The following is a 23,883-nucleotide window of genomic DNA, read 5'->3' as shown; positions in this document are numbered from 1 at the left end:
ACAGAGAGTCAGGAATTGCTTCTGTTGCAGGTTCCGTCTCTGTGACAGTAACTATAACTTTAATATATTATCTCTTAGGTTCTGCAATGTTTGCTTTGTTCAATTGAACCATGCTGCTAGTATCCACTGTCAATTTAGTTCAATGAAGAATAGTCATGTATTTTCTAAAATCTAATTTGTTTCATGTTTAGAGTTCTTAGGGAATCATTGCTCTTTAAAGTATGTTTGACAAACAGATAAATAAAAAGAAGTTCTATTCTACCATGACAGTCTGGTGAAAAAGAATAATCTAGGTTAACACTAGGTAACTGCATCATAAAACCATAGCCTTAGTTTATGGTGCTGTGTAGCCAGACAGTATGGGGAAAAAAATACTGTGGTTACATTTTCCAATTAACATTTTTGCTGAAATCATCATAAGTGAAGTTTCATTTTGCTTTATGTAGGGACTGAACTATGTCTAATGCCTAATGCTTACCATAATACCAAAGGTTCTATATAGTTTAGTCGCTATATAAAGCAAAATTAAATTTTCTCTTCTTCCATGTTTTTTTTCTGTCATTTCCTTAGCAGAAAATATAAATATTTCAAAGAGTTACAGATTTTACTGAATCTTTTTCTTCTTGGTTATTATTCCCATGTCAGACACAGAAAGATTCTAGTAACCTGAGTTTCTATTTATTATGTAGGAGAAATAAAATAAACAATGTTACTGTGAAATTTAAAGACAGATACATCAACATGTGGCATTATAACACTGTTTGAACGGTAAGGCTGACCTTTAACTCTTTCTTTCTGCAATGGCTTAAAAGAAGAGAGACCCAAAAATGCCAAGCAAAAAGAGGACCACTTCTAGCCAATGGCAGTCTCCTCCTGTTGTGGTTATCTTGAAGGATATGGAAAGCTTTACCACAAAAGTACTGCAAGACTTCGTAATTATCAGCAGGTAGATGGTGTATCGCTTGGCTTTTATGAAAAATTCCCGTCTTGGCCGGGCGCGGTGGCTCAAGCCTGTAATCCCAGCACTTTGGGAGGCCGAGGCGGGTGGATCACAAGGTCAAGAGATCGAGACCATCCTGGTCAACATGGTGAAACCCCATCTCTACTAAAAATACAAAAAATTAGCTGGGCATGGTGGTGCATGCCTGTAATCCCAGCTACTCAGGAGGCTGAGGCAGGAGAATTGCCTGAACCCAGGAGGCGGAGATTGCGGTGAGCCGAGATTGCGCCATTGCACTCCAGCCTGGGTAACATGAGTGAAACTCCGTCTCAAAAAAAAAAAAAAATTCCCTTCTTAAGAAAACATTACTTTTAACTTGAAAAGTATAGTCTTCATTTTAATACCAACTGGATAGAAATCAAAGTGTTCAAAATTTTTATAATTGAATGTTCAAAGACCTCTTATCGGATTTTCCATTTGCTTTTTGATCCAAGAATGAGAATCAAAGGCACATTTAGCCAGTTTTAAATTAACATGGTAAGATAGTATTAAATATGGTTTATCTTACCAAGGCTGACTGTCTCTTACTCATCCATTCAATAGTTAAACTACTCCAGGTTGAATTGTTGTTGCTTTGTTTTGTTTTTTTTTGTGTTTTTTTGGTTTTTTTTGAGACAGAGTTTTGCTCTGTTGCCCAGGCTGCAGTGCAATGGTACGATCTCGGCTCACTGCAACCCCTGCCTCCTGGGTTCAAGGGATTATCCTGCCTCAGCCTCCCAGGTAGCTGGGATTACAGGTGCCCACCACACACACACAGCTAATTTTTGTATTTTTAGTAGAAATGAGGTTTCACCATGTTGGCCAGGCTGGTCTTGAACTCCTGACCTCAGGTGATCTGCCTGCCTCAGCCTCCCAAAGTGCTGGAATTACAGGCATGAGCCACCACGCTTGGCCAGGTTGAGATTTGTATTAGGTCTTATTTTCTGATAACTGTCCATCCTTAGATGTTCTGAATTGCATATAGCTTTACTAAGCAACAGTGTCTTCTAAATAACATTATCCTACATTTACATAACATTTATAGTGAGAAACTATTTTCATGATCACATTGGATCTTCAAAACAATCATGTGAGACTCAATTGAAATGAAGTCTTGTTTTAAAATCCAGTGACATGCATTTTCCATGGTGTATTTTTTGGCATAGAATTTGTCAACTTGCTTTAATAGTTATAGCTACATTTGCCTAAAGCTATGTATTGTGTTATAATTTACTAATATACTTTATTTTATTTTATTTTGGAGACAGAGTCTCGCTCTATCCCCCAGGGTGGAGTGCAGTGGTGCGATCTTGACTTACGGAAACCCCATGCCTCAACGTCCCAAGTAGCTGGGATTACAGGTGCCCACCACCACGCCCAGCTAATTTTTGTATTTTTAGTAGAGATGAGGTTTTGCCATATTGGCCAGGTTGGTCTCAAACTCCTGACGTCAGGTGATCTACCTTCCTCGGCCTCCCAAAGTGCGGACATTATAGGCATGAGCCACCTGATCCGGCTAATTTACTAATATACTTTAAATTCCTACTTTGATAGTGTCTTCCCCTCCTCCCCCCAACCCATTGATTCTAAGAGTTCTAGATCCTAGGACTTTCTTTTCTTTTTTTATTGTGTCAGGGTCTGGCTCTGTCACCCAGGCTGGAGTGCAGTGGCACGATCTTGCCTCACTGTAGACTCCGCCTCCTGGGCTCAAGCAGTCCTCCCTTTTCAACTCCCCAAGTTGCTAGGACTACAGGCACATGCCACCACGCCTGGCTGATTTTTGTATTTTTTGTAGAGATGGGGTTTTGCCATGTTGCCCAGGCTGGTCTCGAATTCCTGGTCTCAAGTGTTCTGCCCACCTCAGTCTCCCAAAGTGCTGGGATTACAGGCATGAGCACACCCAGCCCAGATCCTAGGACTTTTCTTAATGCTAACATTGAACTGCTTAGTATGCTGTGAAAGTACACAGTACAAAATAATGACAGAAAAGCTGTACTTTTTTTGGAGCTTAGACTTATGACTACCTTAGCCATCAAAAGTGAGAACTATAGGTAGGGTTCAAAAGTTTGAGTGAGAGATTAAATTGAATGCTATCTAACATCTCTTCTAACACTTAAGATTGTATAATCTTCGGCTGGGTGCGGTGGCTCATGCTGGTAATCCCAACACTTTGGGAGGCTGAGGTGAGTGGATTACCTGAGGTCAGGAGTTTGAGACCAACCTGACCAATATGGTGAAACCCTGTCTCTACAAAAATTAGCCAGGTCTGGTGGCGTGCGCCTGTAGTCCAGCTACTGGAGAGGCTGAGGCAGGAGAATCGCTGGAACCCAGAAGGTGGAGGTTGCAGTGAGCCAAGATTGCACCACTGCACTACAGCCTAAGTGATAGAGTGAGACTCTGTCTCAAAAAAAAAAGATTGTATAATCTTCGGGAAACCTTTCTGGACCTCTCTGTTCTTTTTATAAAATGAGGGGCTCCATTAAGATTATTTCAGAGCTAGAATATCTGGGAAGTAAATATTTCTCTGTTTAATAGAAGAAAGTGAAGGACCTAGGAAATTTTTGTATTTGCAATGATAATCCTTAACGGATGTCTTATAAAGTGAGCATTAAAATAAAGTTTGTCTTATATGAAATATGATGTATTGAAATATATTTGCTAAATACATTTCACTTTTGTGACTTTCTTTCAAAACTAGTCAACATCTGCATGAATTTCCACTAATACTCATTTTTGGAATTGCCACATCTCCTATTATCATCCATCGATTGCTTCCTCATGCAGTATCATCTCTGTTGTGCATAGAACTGTTCCAATCTTTGCCTTGCAAGGAGCACCTGACTACAGTACTCGATAAGGTAAAAAGAAGAAGTTTTACCAGTGAATACGATGAAAAGAAAACTGCTGATTATAGATTGTTAAGATAACTGTTAATAAGTTTCTACAACTCTCTGAGTACTATATTGAACGTCTTCCCTCACATACTTAATATTTTTACTTAATAATTTTTGTAGTGTTGTACAGTTTTACAGTGATTTTATATATTACCTCCAGATAAAATACAAGCTTTATGAAAAGAGTGATCGTATCTATCTATATGCTTATCTCTTTATATTTTTACTCAGTAAAAAATTATAGGTCTTTAAAATAAACTTTTACAGAATTTGTAGACTTCCTAGTAACAATATATTTTTACTTTTACATTTTGGTTTTTTTAATTTTTTTTTTTTTGAGAAGGAGTGTAGCTCTGTCACCTAGGCTGGAGTGCGGTGGGATGATCTTGGCCCACTACAACCTCTGCCTCCCGGGTTCAAGTGATTCTCCTACCTCAGTTTCTCGAGTACGTGGGATTACAAGTGGTGCGCCACCACGCTTGGCTAATTTGCACTTTTAGTAGACACAGGGTACCAACCATATTGGCCAGGCTGGTCTGGAACTCCTAATCACAAGTGGTTACCCACCTTGGCCTCCCAAAGTGCTGGGATTATAGACATGAGCCACCACACCCAGCCTGACTCTTACATTTTGTATAAAATGATTTGAAGTTATTAGTGGACTGTTTCCTAACTGATTTGTCATGCTGCTCTTGACAACAAATAAATACTAACATGTTCCTAGACCTTAGCAACTAAAGTTAATTGACTATATTTCTACATAAATGCAAGTATGATTTTTTAATATTGATTGCATTAGTCTGTTCTCATGCTGCTGATAAAGACATACCTGAGACTGGGCAGTTTACAAAAGAAAGATGTTTAATGGACACATAGTTCCACTTGGCTGTGGAGGCCTCTCACAATCATGGTGGAAGGCAAGGAGGAACAAGTCACATCTTATGTGGATGGCAGCAGGCAAAGAGAGAGACCTTGTGCAGGGGAACTTTTCTTTATAAAACCATCAGATCTGATGAGACTTATTCACTGTCATGAGAACAGCATAGAAAAGACTTGCCCCCATGATTCAGTTACCTTCCACCAGGTCCCTCCCACAGCACTGGCAAATTCAAGATGAGATTTGGGTGGGGACACAACCAAACCATATCATTCTGCCTCTGGCCTCTCCCAAATCTCATGTCCTCTCCCAAATCTCATGTCCTCTCCCAAATCTCATGTCCTCACATTTCAAAACCAATCATGCCTTCCCAACTGTCCCCCAAAGTCTTAACTCATTTGAGCATTAACTCACATGTCTACAGTCCAAAGTCTCATCTGAGTCAAGGCAAGTCCCTTCTGCCTATGAACCTGTAGAAGTAAAAGCAAGTTAGATACTTCCTAGATACAATGTGGGGGGGGGTACAGGCATTGGGTAAATACAGCCATTCCAAATGGGAGAAATTGGCCTAAACAAAGGGCTACAGGCCCCATGCAAATCCAAAATCCAGCGAGGCCATCAAACCTTAAAGGTCCAAAATGATCTCCTTTGACTCCCATTTCTCACATCTTGCTGACGCAAGTGGTGAATTCCCACAGTCTTTGGCAACTTCACTCCTGTGGCTTTGAAGGTTACATACCCACTCCTGGCTGCCTTCACAGGCTGGTGTTGCACGTGGTGCAAGATGTCAGTGGATCTACCATTCTGGGGTCTAGAGACTGGTGACCTTCTTCTCACAGCTCCACTAGGCAGTGCCCCAGCAGGGACTCTGTGTGGGGGCTCTGACCCCACATTTCCCTTTTGCACTGCCCTAGCAGAGGTTCTCCATGAGTACCCTGCCCCTACAGCAGACTTCTGCCTGGGCATCCAGGCATTTCTATACATCTTCTGAAATCTAGGCGGACCCAAACCCAATTCCTTTGTGCACTCACAGGCTCAACACAACGTGGAAGCTGCCAGGGCTTGGGGTGTGCACCCTCTGAAGCCATGGCCCAAGCTCTATGTTGGCGCCTTTCAGCCACAGCTGGAGTGGCTGGGACGCATGGCACCAAGTCCCTAGGCTGCACACAGCATAGGGACCCTGGACCTAGCTCATGAAACCACTTTTTCCTCCTAGGTATCCAGGCTTGTGATGGGAAGGGCTGTTATGAAGACCTCTAACATGCCCTGGAGATATTTTCCCCATTGTCTTGGGGATTAACATTTGTTTCCTTGTTACTTATGCAGATTTCTGCAGCTGGCTTGAATTTCTCCTCAGAAAATGGGATTTTCTTTCTATCTTATTGTCAGGCTGCAAATTTTCCAAACTTTTATGCCCTGCTTCCTGCATAAAACTGAATGCCCTTAACAGCACCCATGTCACCTCTTGAATGCTTTGCTGCTTAGAAATTTGTTCCACAAGGTACCCAAAATCATCTTCCACAAGTTCAAAGTTCCACAGATCTCTAGGGCAGGAAGAAATGCTGTCAGTCTCTTTCCTAAAACATAACAAGAGTCACCTTTGCTCCAGTTTCCAACAAGTTCGTCCTCTCCATCTGAGACCCCCTCAGCCTTGATTTCATTATCCGTATCATTATCAGCATCTTAGTCAAAGACATTCAACAAGTCTCTAGGGAGTTCTAAACTTCCCCACATTTTCTTGTCTTCTCTGAGCCCTCCAAACTGTTCCAACCTCTGTCTGTTATCCAGTTACAAAGTCACTTCCACATTTTGGGGTATCTTTTTAGCAGCACCCTACTCTACTGGTACCAGTTTACAGCATTAGGCTGTTCTCACACTGCAGATAAAGACATACCTGAGACTGGGCAATTTACAAAAGAAAGAGGTTTAATGGACTCACAGTTCCACATGACTGGGGAGGCCTCACAATCATAGTAGAAGGCAAGGAGAAGCAAGTCACATCTTACATGGATGGCAGCAGGCAAAGAGAGAGAGCTTGTGTAGGGGAACTTTTCTTTATAAAACCATTAGATTTCGTAAGACTTATTCAGTATCACGAGAATAGCATGGGAAAGACTTGTCCCCATGATTCAATTACTTTACCTTCCACCAGGTCCCTCCCACAGCACTTGGGAATTCAAGATGAGATTTGGGTGGGGACACAGCCAAACAATGTCATTGACTGTCCCCAAATTGCTTCTAGACTCAACTCCTTTAAGATGTGCTTTATGCTGCTTATGTAAGGTAAACTAATAACAAGCTGCCCACAAATTTACTAGCCACTTATACACAGGGTTTATTTTTTTCCATATAAAAATATAAAGGTGATTTATTGACACTTTAAGGAAAATTTTTTCCAGCTACAATTTTTAAATTTGCTTGGCTAAGCTGGGTAGGGTGGCAAGCACCTATAATCCCTGCTACTTGGTAGGCTGAGGTGGGAGAATCATTTGAGCCCAGAAGTTCAAGGCTACAGTGAGCTATGATGCCACCGCTGCACTCCAATCTGGGCAAAAAAGCAAGACCTTTCCTCTACCAAAAAAAAAAAAAAAAAAAAGCAGAAACAGCTTGGTTATAGCCAAATTCAACTGGCCTTCTACAACTATGCTTCTGTTTAAGAAGCTTTGTGTGACTTTTCATTTTCAGATGTAAAACGTCACTACAGACCATTGAAAATTAGCCAAATAATACAAATTTAGCAATTGTATACTTTTTAAATAGACATCTGTGTTAATTTTGTATTTCTCATTCAATAATACATAAAATGTTACTCTTCATTACTCTGAATCAGTAGGAATGAAAAAAATCTCATCTGGTCGTAAGAATTGCCAAAGCCTGCAGCTTCTTCAGTGGTTTCTTGTGAGGGGAAAAAAAAGGATCATATAGTTAATAGGTGGTATTTTTAAAATTAGGAATTTGATGGAAGATGGTATAATCTTTGGTTCTGAGGATATAGTATAAATAGCTTCTTTTTGTTACTGTTGTATAAATTAACTTAAAATTTTTGTTGACATTTCAGCTTAAAAAACTAGCTACTATCTCAGCTTTCATTGTTAACTATGTCATAGTATCATTCTTTGCCTCATTATTAATACTTCATATTTATGAAGAGTGAAGACTAATAAGGAGTGTGCCCCTCTCCCGTTTAATCTCTTTCAGCTACTTCTTACAACTCAGTTTCCCTTTAAAATAAATGAAAAGGTATTACAGGTTCTGACCAACATCTTTTTGTATCATGATTTCTCAATTCAAAACTTTATAAAAGGACTTCAGGTAAGAACACACTAATGGGTTTGAAAATTCTAAGCTGATTCTAAATAATTTACGCATTATTTCAGACTGTGTAGTATGATAGGCATTTTAAATGGCAAAATCTAGAATAAGTAAATTCCAGTTATTTTATTCTAGATTCTACCACTCCTTTGTTACCTTGCAGCAAAATGTAGAGAATACATTCATTAGGATATTAATAATGGGAAAAGACCTCTCTATTTCAGCAATTCTTAACCATTTAGGGGGAGTAGGGACAAGGGGACTTTTTTTTTTTTTTTTTTTTTTCGATTTGTTTCTGAGACTCTCATGAAAGCTTATAGACTTTTTCTACCAAGGAAATGCTGTATATAGGGTCCTGTAAAGGGCCAGATATTAAACACGTTTAGCTTTTTTTTTTTTGAAATAGAGTCTCACTTTATCATACAGGCTGGAGTGCAGTGGCACAACCTCGGCTCACTGCAACCTTTGCCTCCTGGGCTCAAGCGATTCTTCTGCCTCAGCCTCCCATGTAGCTGGGATTACAGGTGCGTGCCACCACTTCTGGCTAATTTTTGTATTTTTAGTAGAGATGGGGTTTCACCATGTTGGTCAGGGTGGTCGTAAACTCCTGACCTCAGGTGATCTGCCCACCTCGGCTCCCACAGTGCTGGGATTACAGTCATGAGCCACGGCTCCTGGCCCATTTTTAGCTTTGCATGCCACATGTGGTCACTGCTGTTGCTGCTTCTATTTCTTCTTCTTTAATAATCCTTTAAAGATATAAAAAATATTTTTAGTTCCTAGACCATGCCTGTGTCTATGTGTATGTGTGTCTGTAATTTGTATTTATTCTGATACGTTGGGAATGCATTTTCACTAGTTTTATGAATTGCTAATTCAGGAATTTAGCTTCATTATATGCTGTAACCTAAATAAGATCCCCATTCTCCAGTTGTTTAAAAGTTAGTATTATTTTATTTTCCTGGCAGCTACATAAGTATAGTCATTATGATAGTCTAGTTAATTAAAACCTATATATTATGCCAGGCACAGTGGCTCATGCCTATAATCCCAACACTTCCGGAAGTCAAGGTGGGAGGATCACTTGAGGTCAGGAGTTTGAGAGCAGCCTGAACAACATAGTGGGGCCTCATCTCTACTAAAAATTAAAAAATAAGCCAGGCGTGGTGGCTTATTTACAGAGTCCTAGGTACTCAGGAGGGTGAGGTGGGAGAATCACATGAGCCTGAGAAGTCAAGGCGGCAGTAAGCCGTAATTGTGCTACTGCACTCTAGCCTGGGTGATGGAGCAAGAGGCCTGTCTCTATAAAAACCAAACAAACAAAATTCAAATTTAAAAAACCCATATATATTAGTAACCTTTGGTGCAAAAGTTCAGTTTGATACTTCATCTTTGTGTAGTGCTTTGAAGATTACAATTTATTTCTCATATGTTTTCCTTCACAAAAAAGATGGCAGTGGTTTATTTGGCTAATACACATCTTTTCCTCCCATCTTTGACTTTTTAAAGAGTATTTTAAAGGAAGAAAGGATTATGTACCTTAGCAATATGTATAGAGTTAAATATTTTTTAAATTGAATTTAAATTAAATTAAACATATTTTAATAGTAGAATCCAGATGTTCATTATATGGATTCTAAGCAAACTTAATGTTAGAATCTGGAAAATCATCTTCCCTTCTGCTGTAGAGCCCACAGCATTCTAAGCAAACTTGTTAGAATCTGGAAAATCATCTTCCCCTCTATTATAGAGCCCACAGCATTTTACTATTAGAATACTTGTATCTACCAGTTTGGTCCACACCACATTTATAATTATTGTGTGTTGCGTTTGCAGATAGCAAATCTGTCCATTTATATTAGTTTCTTTTAGTTTGTATTTCAAAGATTACCATTTTCTGACCCTCTTCACAAAATCGGAACCTTAAAATATGAGAGTTATATAGCCATGTTGTGGTGTTTGCAGTGCTATTGTGACATTATTAAATATATTAGTGCCATAAATACTTTGGCTCTTAAAAAAAAAATCCTTAAGTTGAGCAGACATAGGGTAATAGATTTACTGCCAAAATATGATAAATATGTTTAATCTTCACATTTCTTTCAGCTTTCTCTGTTAGAGCATTTCTATTCTCAGCCCTTAAGTGTACTGTGCTGTAATCTTCCAGAAGCCAAAAGAAGAATAAATTTCTTGTCAAATAATCAGTGTGAAAATATTCGTCGTCTTCCATCTTTTAGGAGGTAAAAAGAGAAGTACATATTTAACACATCTTCTACTAGAGTTTGAGACTAAATAAGAGATCTCAGATCCATTTATTTCTGAAGTAGGGAAAGGAATAATTACCTGTTAAGTTCTCCACAGTTGCTTTTTAGAAATATTATTTCCTATTTCTGGGTCTTATGGCTTTTCTTAATGTTTGCATCTGAGACTATGAAGTGCAGCTAATTTAAGGAGTTTAAAATTGCCATTAAACCATAAATGTCATATTGAATTTATTTTTGAGAAGAAATGAAAAAAATGTGGCTACTAATTTAGATAGTTATTTTTCCCAATATGCTATTTAAATATGTTGAATGTTTAATTTTCTCTTTTTGTGTATGTAATGGTAAAAATTCTAGGTACGTGGAAAAGCAAGCTTCAGAAAAGCAAGTTGCTCTCTTGACCAAGGAGAAATGTTTGAAGGTAGGAATGTAAATGTGTTTCAGTTTCATTCTCTTTTTCTTTTCATTGAAGAATATGCACGTAACATTTATTGAGTTAAAACATTTGTGCATCTTAATATTGACACAGTGAAGTACTGTGTCTGGATAGTCACTTAGGAATGTGAGTTTTAAAAATGACCTAAAACCTTAGTTCTTAAGGATAAGGCTTTTTTAAATCAAGAAAAAGTATTAACTGAAACACCAAGTTTCTCTTGTGGCCAATTTTGAAAGCACCTTTAGATCTATAGAGATCTGCTATGTGACTCTTTTTCACATAGCAATTTTGGAATCTGCAGGCAATCTCAGCTGAATGTTCTTTTTAAAGGCCATGATAAATAAAATCATTTAGAAGCCAGGCAGCTTAGACATCTACTGCTAAGTGGGTATTGATTTGATTTGAAGAAATATCGTTATATATTGATAATATAATGCTAGAAAAGAAGTAATGAGCTTAGGAAATTATCAGTTGGCTGTGCAACATAGGGAATATCAAAAGAAGGAGGGCTATTTTTTCTTTCTTGAATAAATAATACTTGGATATGGTACATAATTCAGAAGGCAAAGGTAATATACAGTGAAAGGCTTCCTTTCATCTCTGTCCTCCAACTACCCATGTCCCTTCCCTGGATATAGCCAGTGTTACTAGTTTCTTATGTTTCATTCTAGAGGTAGTTTCCATACATACAAGGAATTATATTATATTTTGGCAGTTGCTTTCTTACGCTCTTCTGTACCTTCTTTTTTTTTTTTTTTTTCCCATTTATTTATTTTATTGCATTTTAGGTTTGGGGGTACATGTGAAGAACATGCAAAATTGTTGCATAGGAACACACGTGGCAGTGTGATTTGCTGCCTGTACCTTCTTTTGTACTTAATCTTGGAAATCATTCCATATTAGTACTGAACAGTGACATAGTAGTCTATTGAATTAATGTACCTTTTTTTTTAGAAAATGTCTCTTACTGATGAGTATTTAGAAACACCTGATGTCACATTTATTTTCATACTCCTCATGCCTTTTTTAGGGAAAAGTTGTTAGAATATTGTAATGATAGTAAGATGAGGTTGAAGGTAAGCCATAGTGCTAAAGATGAGTTTTGGTAATACATATGACTTTCAAATTTTGAACAAAAGAATGTTAGGTCTTATACATGTATAATTATATGCCAATTAAAAAATTTAAAATGTGTTTTAAAAAATGTTATGTTCTAGAGGGCATGTATTTACCTCCATTGGTAATCTATGACCGTTATAAATGCTGAAAAAATATTCAGAATGGCTTTTATTAAACATTATTTCTAATGTAGAATGCACACTGGGTCATAATAAAAAATCAGTTCTAGATTGGGTTCAATAATCATTTTAATAATCTCTCTAATGCCTTCAGAGCAATATAGGAGGTTCTCAGACCCCAGTACAGGTTGTTTTGCTGGGAAGAAATTTAAGAACTAGTGAGAAAGAATGTGTACGTTGAAATCTTTCAAGATTAGCTAGATTAGCTCTCTGCGGAGTCAGCTAGTTGCCAAGTCCATTTCCTGCTAGAACTTTCTGTCAGAGTGTATTTCAGAAGCCAGGAATAGATTTTTTTAAGAGTACTTTTAACCATTGACATGACAAAGACAGAGAAGGTCTAGGCTAGTGTATTACAGAAATTGCCTGACATTGGCCAGGCACAGTGGCTCATATCTGTAATCCCCGCACTCTGTGAGGCCCAAGTGGCCAGATCTCTTGAGGTCAGGAGTTCAAGACCAGGCTGGCCAACATAGTGAAACCCTATCTGTACTAAAAATAGAAAAATTAGCCAAGTGTTGTGGCCATGTGCCTGTACTCCCAGCTACTCAGGAGGCTGAGGTAGGAGAGTCACTTGAACCCAGGAGGCAGAGGCTACAGTGAGCCGAGATTGCACTGCTGCACTCCAGCCTGGGTGACAGAGTAAAAACCTGTCTTAAAAACAAAAAAGAGCCTTCCATTTATGTCTGCTTTTCAGTGACTTTTTGCATATTTTCTTAGCATTTATTTATACTATCATCGTTCTTGTTGCACTATCAGTTTTGCTTGTTATGATCTTTCCTGTATTCATTTTAAAATTACATACTTTGTCATTTAAGGGCATGTTTTCTTGAGATTTATACAGTGAGAATTATGAAGAAGCACAGAAATTTGTACCCTTACCCTGAAAAAGTTACCCATAGGCTACCTGCTGAAATCAAAAGATAGAAAATGTCTAAGAAAAACGTGAATGTTTTAGGCAGGGTACGGTGGCTCATACCTGTAATTCCAGCATTTTGGGAGGCTGAGTTGGGCAGATCACTTGAAGTCAGGAGGTCAAGACCAGCCTGGCCAAAATGGTGAAACCCCTTTCTACTAAAAATACAAAAATTAGACAGGCATGGTGGTACACACCTATAATCTGAGCTACTCCAGAGGCTGAGGCAGAAGAACCTCTTGAACCTGGGAGGTAGAGGTTGCAGTGAGCTGAGATAATGCCACTGCACTCCAGCCTGGGCAACAGAGCAAGAATCTGTGTTTAAAAAAAAAAAAAATGTGTTTATTGATTTTTTAAAGTTTAAAGTATCTTTGAATATTCTCATCATCATGCTTCTCTTTTTATAGTTTTATAAAAATACATGACAATAATATGGTACTACAAAATATAGAGGAAAATCCTGATCTTGACCTCAGAAATTTTGTATTTGAACTGCAGTTACTCATTAGGTATGCATATTTAAGAAAATCACTTGCCATACTTAAGCCTCAATTTTATATACAAAGTAGGATAATAGGCTGGGTGTGATGGCTCACACCTATAATCTCAGCACTTTGGGAGGCCTAGGCAGGCAGATCACTTGAGGCCAGGAGTTCGAAACCAGCCTGGACAGCATAGAGAAACCTCCTACTAAAAATACAGAAAATTATCCAAGTGTGGTAATGTGTGCCTGTTATTTCGGCTACTTGGGAGGCTGACACACTAGAATCCCTTGACCCAGGGAGGCAGAGGTTGCAGTGAGCCGAGATTGCACCACTGCACTCCAGCCTGGGCAACAGAGCAAGACTCTGTCTCAAAAAGAAAAAAGGTACGATAATAATTCCTAGTATGACTTTTTTCATAGGGTTAGTTAGATAATCAAAGTTTGTTCAGCAAATAAAAGTGAGTTGAAAACAAATATAACAATAAAACTTTTATAAACGTAAATATTGTTATGTATTTTTCACTCAAAAATTAACATATCAATATGAACATGGGCACAGGAAGGGTAACAATGCATACTGCAGTCTGGGGGGGTGGGGATAGGGAGAGCATCAGGATAAAAGTAGCTAATGCATGTGGGGCTTAATACCTAGGTGATGGGTTGATAGGTGCAGCAAACCACCACGGCACACGTTTACCTATGTAAGAAACCCGCACATCCTGCTCTTGTATCCCAGAACTTAAAATGAAATTTAAAAATTTAGCTGACTAAAGAATGTACATTTGTAGGTAATTCAGTAGGAATTTTCTACTAAGGAGGGACATTAGAAGGCCCAGTATAGCTGATGAAATACTAAAAATCTTCATACTATGTAGAAAGTTTAGATTCATTCCCTTGCAAATGACAGTTGAAGTTTTATTATTCTTTCTTGTTTACGTTTCATGTCTTTATACCTGTTTTCACAGCTAGATTCCAAATCATTTTAGAGTGGGAAATAAGCCTTGAACTTCTTAGAATTGTAATATGTTACTATTAGGAGGATGCCCTGATTTAGCACCCTCATTTCACAAATGAAGAACTGCAGCCAAGAGAAAGGAAGTGAAATATCTGAGGTCACACGTCAAGTTAGTGGTAGAGTAAGGACTTCTTTTCACCATTTAGTATGCTTATTATGGTGTAAAGGCACAAAATTAGTTCATGAGTTTGATAGAGACCTGCCTTTCACCTTTACCCCCACCTCTTTCTGTTTCTTTTGTCAGACCTACAGGGCAGACGGGGAGAAAATTTCTTAGAAAAAATAATAAATGGAAAAGTGAAGGAAAAAGGAAAACAACCGCAGTCTGTCAAATGTGATCAAATGAGCTAAACATTAGCCTAGTATGTCAAGAATTAATAATTTAAATTCAAACTCTTTGTCAAGTGCTTCTCTTGATCTAAACTGCTGGGGTAGGAATATGGAGAACAAAAGGCAGAGACAGATGAGAAGACTAGCACTCTTGCCACATAAGTGCTAGGAAAAAGCTGTGGTTTAGCATTCTTATTAGATAGCAGTAATATGCTAAGTCAAATCTGTAAAACACCGTTAGCCAGCATTTTTCTCTAATGAGAAAAATAAGGCTTTGTTATAACAAGATGATAAATGAGAATATGCTGTGCTCTTAGACAGCTGATACCTCTTAATCCTAAAATTCAACATTGTCTGTTTTACCAGCTCTTAGTGATCAGTGAAATAATTGAAAAGAAAATTACAGAAGTTTATAGTCATTTTACAAAATTTAATTTTGAGGTCACTGTTCACCCCTATACAATTCACCCGTATACAATTCTAGAGACAAAAGTGGTAAGTACTATGGAAGTAGAAGAGAGAGAAATGCAAGGTAAATGTTACTCTGCCTAGCCATTTTTTCTTTACCTATGTATTTAAGTTTTACATATATATTGATTTCTCCTCCAGAGAAAGCAGTTAGCTTTCTGGAGGAGAAATAACAATAGAGGCTCTGTCATGTAAGTAAAAAATAATATATGATTTTCAGAAGTAGATTCGGGGGTTACACGTGCAGGTTTGTTACATGAATATATTGGATGATGGTGAGGTTTTGGCTTCTAGTGTGCCCATCACCTGATAGTGAACATTGTACCTAATAAATAATTTTTCTGCCCTCACACCTCCCAACCCTACCCCTTTTGGAGTCCACAGAGTCTGTTATTTCCCTCTTTATATCCATGTGTACCCATTATTTAACTCTCACTTGTAAGTGAGAACATGCAGTATTTGATTTTCTGTTTCTTTCACTTAGAATGCTGGCCTCCCCTCCATCCATGTTGCTGCAAAAGACCTGCTATCAGTGAATGATTTTTATATGAATAATGGGATTCATAAGGTTGGAGATGACTAATTTAAAAGGATATATTGCACATTAAGTGGCAACCCCCAGTCTAGCATAAAGGACTTTTTTAAACATACCTTTTAAAAAATGTTAGAACCAATATTTACATATTGAGAAATTTTATGTTACAAATTCAGTCTTCTGTCTTTTGAAAAATCAGGAAATCTAGACCACATCCAGCAAGACAAAATATGTTTGCTCTTATTAAAAGAGAGACTGTGGCTGGCACGGTGGCTCACACCTGTAATCCTAGAATCCCAAATCACACACTTTGGGAGGCTAAGGCAAGCAGATCAGCTTGGGCAACATAGTGAGACCCCATCTCTACAAAAATTTACAGAAATTAGCCAGGTGTGGTGGTGTGCACCTATATATAGTCGTAGCTACTTGGGAGGCTGAGACAAGAGGGTTGCTTGACCTTAGGAGGTCAAGGCTGCAGTCAGCTAAGATGGCACCACTGCATTCCAGCCTGGTTGCTAAAGCAAGATCCTGTCTCAAAAATAAAAAATAAATAAAAGACGGAATGTTTGGTCTTCATTCATTAGTGTACTCTTCATTCAACCAATATTTTTTTAGTGCCTATAATGTGCCAGGTATTAAATCTAGGTTTTGAGAATACAGAAGTGAAAAAAACAGCCAAAATTCCTACCTTTTTCATTGTATCAGGGAGACAGACAGTAAGTAAGATAAGTAAGTAAAATGTCTGTTAGTGATAAGTGCTGAGGTGAAAACAATGAAGCAGAGAAGAGGCCTATGAAGTTCCTTGTGCATGGGAAGTGGAGTTGAAATTTTAAATAAGGGCCTGACTGTGAGAAGGTAGATTTTGAGTAAAGACCTAAAGGAAGTCATAGAGCTTGCCACTCGGGAATCTGGAGGAAGGGAATTCAAAGCAGGTAGAAAGGACCTGAGGTTGGATCATGTCTGCCATGTTTGAAGAAGAGCAAGGAGGCTGCCATGTATTGCTTTGCTTTTCTTTCTTCTTTTTGAGACAGTTTTGCTCTGTCATGCAGGCTGGAGAGCAGTGGTGCAATTATAACTTGCTGCAACCTCGAACTTCTGGGCTCAAGCAGTCTTCCCACCTCAGCCTCCTGTGTTTCTAGGATTACAGGCACATGCCACCATGCCCAGCTAATTAAAAAAAATTTTTTTTGTAGAAACAGTTTCTCTCACTGTGTTACTCAGTACTAAGCTGGTCTTGAACTCCCGGGTTCAAGTGATCTTCCCGCTATGGCCTCCCAAAGTGCTGGGATTACAGGCATGAGCCACTATGCCCAGCCTGTTTTTCTTATAGCAGAGAAATATTTCCATTCCTGTTATAAAAATCAGTAATGACTAAGAAGTCATCATGTCTGAAGAACAGAGAAATCATATTTCTTTAGTAAATAATGCATATTCCTAGACAAAGTATATCTCTGTAGAAAAGAATCATTCTAAACACAATTATGAAACAAAGTGGTGACAGCTATGACTAGTGTACAGAAAAAAATGCCTGAGGAAAAATTTAGTGAATGGGAAGTAGGGTTAATATTTCAACAGGCTTTATTTTCACATGTATGTGGTATGATGCTGCTGTAATATATTAAATGGAAAATTTTCTCATACATCAAAACCTTTTACAGGTTTGAGTTTGTAAAATAGTGTCCATAAAGTACATTAAGAATTACTGGTTTAAGGCCAGGTGCAGTGGCTCATATCTGCAATCCCAGCACTTTGGGAGGCCAAGGTGGGCAGATCACTTGAGGTCAGGAGTTCGAGACCAGCCTGGCCAACATGGTGAAATCCCATCTCAACTGAAAAAACAAAAATTATCCGGGTGTTCTGGCGGGTGCCTGTATTCCCAGCTACTCAGGAGACTGAGGCAGGAGAGCCTCTTGAACCCGGGAGGCGGAGGTTGCAGTAAGCTGAGATCACACCATTGCACTCCAGCCTGAGCAACAGAGCAAGACTCAGTCTCCAAAAAAAGAATTATTGTTTTGAATAAGTAAAGGCAGACACATATGTGCAGGCATCTAAGTAAGATGGAGAACCTAAGGACAGGTTATAAGAAAATGTTAATCATTTGTGATGTGTTTGTTGTGATCGATAGAAATACATATAAAAACAGTGAAATCTTTCTTACATGGAGATTAGTTTCTAAAGTCAGCACATAAGGCAAAGATCTGGGATAGTCAAAATTACTTCTGAAAAAAATCCCTTAGAAAGGTACAGCAAACCTTCTCTCATTCATTAAGTCCATCATAACCAGTCTTTTCCCCATTGTTGGAGCCAACCACCATTTCCTCAGTTCAGCACCAGATGACATACTCTGCCACATTGTATGGAACAAAACCAAACAATACAATACAAAACATTTTTTAGGCCAGGCACAGTGGCTCACACCTGTAATCTCAGCCCTTTGGGAGGTCAGGGTGGGCGGATCACTTGAGGTCAGGAGTTCAAGACCAGCCTGGCCAACATGGTGAAACCCCATCTCTACTAAACATACACAAAATTAGCTGGATGTAGTGGCAGGCATCTGTAATCCCAGTTACTTGGGAGGCTGAGGCAGGAGAATCACTTCAACCTGGAAGGCGGAGGTTGCAGTGAGCCGAGAGCAAGACTCCATCTTAAATAAAATAAAATAATGATTACTTTAAAATAAAACATTTTTTTAAACACTAGAACTCTACTCAGCACAGGGATGTACCACACAGCGAAAAGTATCAAAGAACTAAGACCACCGGGGAGAAAAATATGTTGTTCATATCCCTCACCTCACACTTGTTCCAGGGCAGGTATGTTCTTTGAGTATGCAGTGCTCTATAGTGTGTAAAGTATTTCTTTTCTTTCCTTATCCAAGTAAATGGAATGAAGTTACTCAGTTCTACCACATCACCCAGGTACTTGTACACATAGCTATTCCACAAAGCAAAAGAAAATAGGTAGTGTAAGTAGCATGCAGTATGATTATTATTCAGTAATAGAGTTCATTTTCTTCAAAATATTCCCCCTATTTAAAAGCTATTTAAGCATACATCAAGGCAATTAATGGCTTTATGCCATCTGTGTTATGGCTCACAGTAAAAATAGTACTAAAGTATACCCTCCCAATGGTGGTTAAAACAATTTTTGATTATGGCTACTTTTGTTATGATAGGAGACATAGATTTTTGAAATTGCCAATCAGCTCAAATAATGGAAGGGAAAAACATTTGGGTGCTAAAAGCTTTTCTTTAATCTACCCTGTGATTTCAGGTAATAACCCATAGATTGTTGACTAAGGAATTCATTTCCTAAGTGAGTTGGCATTTAGGAAGACATGTCATATTTATTGCTTTATAGAGGGTAGATTTGCTTGAATTTATTGATATCTGAGTTATTTTCTATGTGGTTGACCACTAAAAATAATGGATATCTTCAAGATATTACTGAAAAAAAGATACAACCCAGCAAAGGTCTTTATTTGACTTCTAAAAGGAGAAAAATATTGAAGACCATCCCACAGATCATAATCCTCTTAAGAAAATGTTACAGAAGTAAGCAGTTATAAAAGGAATGGAGGCCTGAAACTACTTGATATAGATATAGTGTTTTAAAATCATTTCTAAACTATTTCAGGAGGCTCTAGAAAACATAATATCTCTCTCCCCTCAACAAAACCTTTTGAAACTGATTTGTGAGATTAGTCATCCATAGGTTTTTATTCTTTTTTTTCTGTGTGTAAACCTCTTATATGGAGAATAGGGCTAGTTTTCGGTTGTGGGTTTTTATTTTTGTATGAATGGGGCCTCACTATGTTGCTCACCCAGGTCTTGAACTCCTAAGCTCAAGCTATCCTCCTGCCTCAGCCTTCCAAAGTGCTCAGATTACAGGCATGAGCCAGTGCACCTGCATATGTTTCTTAAGACACTATCCCTCATGTCATCATACTTGCTTGATTCTAAATTATAAAGCTTGTTGGCTTCAGATTTTTTTCTTTTTTTGTTCTTAATTGGTAAAGTGAATACAACTGGAATTGGAGATCACAGTAAGAGGCAGGGACTCATCAGAATCACTTGTGTTTCTGCCATAGTCTTTTCATTTTCCCCTTCAAACACACTAACACACTCGAGCAGTACTTTAGGAAAAGTATACATCATAAACAGAACTTTAGCAGGTTCATTAGGTTGATACCATTGTGTCTGGTGATCTTACTCTTCTGATGCTAGCAAGGTGGAGGATAAAGCACCTTCCTTCGCTGTGGCACATACCGGGTGATGGGCACAGCCAAGTATCCAATAAGGTGCTTTCTTGCTCACTTGTAATTTTGGGGGCCAAGATATTGTGGGAATGCTAGAGATATCAGATTAAAATACAGTATCAATTTTGGCATGTGTAAAGTATCACCAGACTTGATACTAAATCCAAAATGCTCAGCCTATATTCTGGATTTTATGTGTATTTCAAATTTTCATTAAAGAGGCTAATTTGTAGTTATGAATCGTCTTGTCAGTTTTCCAGAAATTTTATATAGCCATGAAGTAGAGTTTATTATTATGCTCTTTTATTAGCTGACTTATGTATTAATAATGTATCCTGTGGTTTTTAGGAGGAAACACAATTATTACTAGAAAACCTGCATGTTTATCATATGAATTACTTCCTGGTTTTGAGATGTCTTCATAAGTTTACCTCTTCTCTTCCCAAGTATCCACTGGGTCGACAGGTAATCCAAGCCTCCTCATTTGGAATCTATGAAGTAGGAATGTTAGTACTTTCTTGCTTTGGATTTTGTAGCATTCAGGCATCAGAATTTGAAATGAAGTGAATCCTTACAATGAGAGCACAATCTAAATCCATTCCAGCTATACACATTACTGGTAATTGAAATTGTTTTTTGTTCTGATGGCCACAGCTAGAAACAGCCATATGAATCCCAGTGGTGTTGCTTCCCCTACAGTGTGTTTGTACTAAGGCATTTGAACTTTCTTTCTTTTATGCTTCCTTGTCACCTATACTGAGAGAGCTAGTTCTCTTCCCTTCATGGAAGAAGGAATCTGTTTGAGAATGCTTGATGGTTAACCATGCACTACACCCAGAATAAAAAGAGAAGCAGTACTTCTCCTTGAAAAATTATGCTCAGCTGACCTTTATGTCATAACATAAAGCTATCAACCATCTGTAGAGTAGATTTTAGCAGAGGAATTCTGTATCTCTAAATCTTAGCTCAAAGTTTTAGAGAACAAATGCCAGTCTGTAAGAATGACTTGTTGGCCAGGTGCAGTGACTCATACCTGTAATCTCAGCACTTTGGGATATCAAGGCGGGTGGATCACCTGAGCTCAGGAGTTCAAGACCAGCCTGGCCAACATGATGAAACCCTGTCTCTACTAAAAATACAAAAATTAGCCAGGTGTGGTGGCACATGCCTGTAGTCCCAGCTACAGGGGAGGCCAAGGCAGGCAGATAGCTTGAACCTGGGAGGCAGAGGTTGCATTGAGCACTCTGCACTTTCTTATTTTAAAATGACCAGTGATATCAGCCAATCTCAACATAGTCTCATTTTACTTTTAAGTAAATTACATTCTTATAAAGCCTGATCCATGAGATATATACCAAGTCTATTATAATCTAAAGAAAATGACTTTTAATAACATTAGTTTTTTGTGTTGACCAGAAATGATTTTACCAAGCTAGTAGTGTATATACACTTTTGGTTTCTCACTAATGTGTTTTTCACTTACAGATCAGAGAGTTGTACTGCACGTGTTTAGAAAAGAACATATGGGATTCAGAGGAGTATGCATCAGTCTTGCAACTGCTGAGGTAGTTTTGTTTTTTCTTGTTTTTCTGTTTTTGTCTGCTATAAGCCTGCTAGTAAGTAGCACCTTCCTCTAGAACTCTGCCTGCCAAAAAGTTTCATAAATAGCCATGTTGTGTCTAAGAATATTTGCATATATCTTGAATTTATCCTTGTAGCTTATGATGTTTTTAGTATAGCAACCGTCCATTTCTTTGCTGGTTTAACATTGCATTTCAACTTGTGGTTTTTAAAGGAAAATCCATGATTGTTTAGTCAAATATTGACACTACCCTGTGAGAGTTTAGATATGCATCATTTGAATCCAGCCAACTTGATATCATGGCAGGGAAAATAAGTCATGAAAAGTGAGATCACCATGTCCCCAACCTGGTTGGGTGGAGGAAGAGCATCATTGGGTGATATGTACCCAGAGGTCACTGCTGACCTTGATTAGGAGAAGCAAGGAGTAGGCAGTGGCCTTGATATCTTCCTCTACCTTAACATTGGCTAATTCATAAATTATTTATCTAATAATATATAAGTAAAGAAGATATCTTAGGGTTAAAGTTATTATTTATATTCCTTGACTTCACTTCTTATATGTATAGTTACTTTTTAGTCTTCCATAAAAATAATGACCACTTGGGTAGTGATAAGTGGAAATCAGGTGTGAGCTAAGTTTCACCAAACAGTTTTATAATTTTCCTCAGAGGTTATATGTACTTATATGAAAATATTCTAAAGAAGTCTGAAAACTGAATATTTATTAAGTCTTGCTTTCCTCTGGGTCCACAAGAAAAGAACAGATGGGCACAGTAGGAGGAAAATTCACACTGAAAGCACTTTAAGTCCAGAGACTTAGCAATACAAATATTAGTGATCCAGCAGGTACAGCTTAAGACAGAAAATGAATTTCACGCTATCTTGAAAAATACCTCCCTATGGAAACTAGATTGCCACTGAAAAGCTGTGTTTTATTTCATTTTTTTAAAATCCCAGTATTTTTTCTTTCACCCATAAGGAAGCAAAAAAATCCCAATAAGATTTCTATGTATTTCCTCAGATCTGGTTTTAAAATTAAAAAAAAAAAGATATCTATGTATTTATAAGCTTAGGTGAACTAGAATATTTCTGAGACTTATTTTGCTTTGTCTTCAAGTAAATATACCTACCTTAAACACCCAGTTGATTCTTCCTGGGTTTTCCCTCTTAACCTTTGTGATTAGTAATTATCTTCCTTCTCCAGTGAGGTGTTCCCAAACTTAGAGAGTCTTTTGTCAGGGAGGAACTTGTTCTTTTTGTTCTGAACCTCCCAACACCAGTTATCTTGGAGTATAATCAAGGACCAAGAATGTCAGTTCCAAAGTAGGGTAAGGAAACATGAGCAGTAATGATGGTGACAGCAGTAACCATCACTTATTGAAGGACTGCTGTGTTCAAGGCACTTTGTTAGGCACTCTCAGTACATTTTCCAATCTAAAAGTCACAATATACCTTTATGGTAGATATTATTAGCCATACTTTACCCCTGAGGAATCTGAAACACAGACAGGGATTAAGTGATTTGCCTGAGATCACCTAGTTGCTGAGGGAACCAGGATTCTTCTCCAGGTTTGACTTCAAAGCTGTTGTACCTTCTGCTATTCTTTGCTAAGATCTAAAATACGGATTTGGAGATCTCAGTACAGCAGGAGCAAAAAATAGAAAGTGAGATTTCATTTTGCTAAGCTAAGGTCAGAAACATGAGCAGTCAAAAGCAAAGGAATGTAAAAAAGCACTACACATCAAATATAATACCTACAGCAAGGACACACAGGAGCCTGGGTCCTACAAAAGAGAAAAGGAATCAGGGAACCTCCAGCCTGGAATCAGTCTTTTCTTCTTCATACAGATTTGATGTAGACCAGAAGTCAGGGACACTTTTTAGTTAAGGCGTTCTCAATAGGCATCACCGGAACTTACGAGACCATGCTCATCACCTGTCTTCATTTAACTTATGAGAGAAAAGACTAAAAGGATCCCTGAATTCTGCTTTGGAAAGAAAAACTGCTAGGGTACTATTAGAAATATAATCTAGTTAGATTTCTTATTTGAAATGTTCAAGAATCGGCTTAAAGGATTTTTCAAGTAAAAATCCTTTTTACAGATTGAGCGTCTCTAATCTGAAAATCTGAAATTCAACATCCTCTAAAATTTGAGACACTTCAAATTTCAAAACTTGATGAGGACTTGTGATACCACAAGTGGAAAATTCCACACCTGACCTCATGAAATGGGTTGC

At 38.1% G+C, this 23,883-nt stretch overlaps 1 protein-coding gene across 4 annotated transcripts in view; it reads left to right on the top strand.

Moving 5' to 3' along the window:
- The window catches only part of ORC3 (origin recognition complex subunit 3), a 63,503-nt gene that overhangs the window by 17,284 nt on the left and 22,336 nt on the right, over positions 1–23,883 (top strand). For all 4 annotated transcript variants that reach the window (XM_032275289.1, XM_032275288.1, XM_032275290.1 and 1 more), the window contains exons 7-13: positions 813–946; positions 3,678–3,837; positions 7,949–8,062; positions 10,169–10,302; positions 10,681–10,744; positions 20,409–20,525; positions 21,546–21,625. In XM_032275289.1, the coding sequence (XP_032131180.1) occupies positions 813–946; positions 3,678–3,837; positions 7,949–8,062; positions 10,169–10,302; positions 10,681–10,744; positions 20,409–20,525; positions 21,546–21,625 (803 nt within the window). The remainder of the gene's footprint in view (positions 1–812; positions 947–3,677; positions 3,838–7,948; positions 8,063–10,168; positions 10,303–10,680; positions 10,745–20,408; positions 20,526–21,545; positions 21,626–23,883) is intronic.

The sequence above is a fragment of the Sapajus apella genome, unplaced genomic scaffold (genome assembly GCF_009761245.1).
Source record: "Sapajus apella isolate SASKATOON/1434 unplaced genomic scaffold, GSC_monkey_1.0 scaffold6, whole genome shotgun sequence".
NCBI lineage: Eukaryota > Metazoa > Chordata > Mammalia > Primates > Cebidae > Sapajus > Sapajus apella.
Note: the sequence above shows the minus strand (reverse complement) of the source record. Positions and strands in the feature narration are given on the sequence as shown.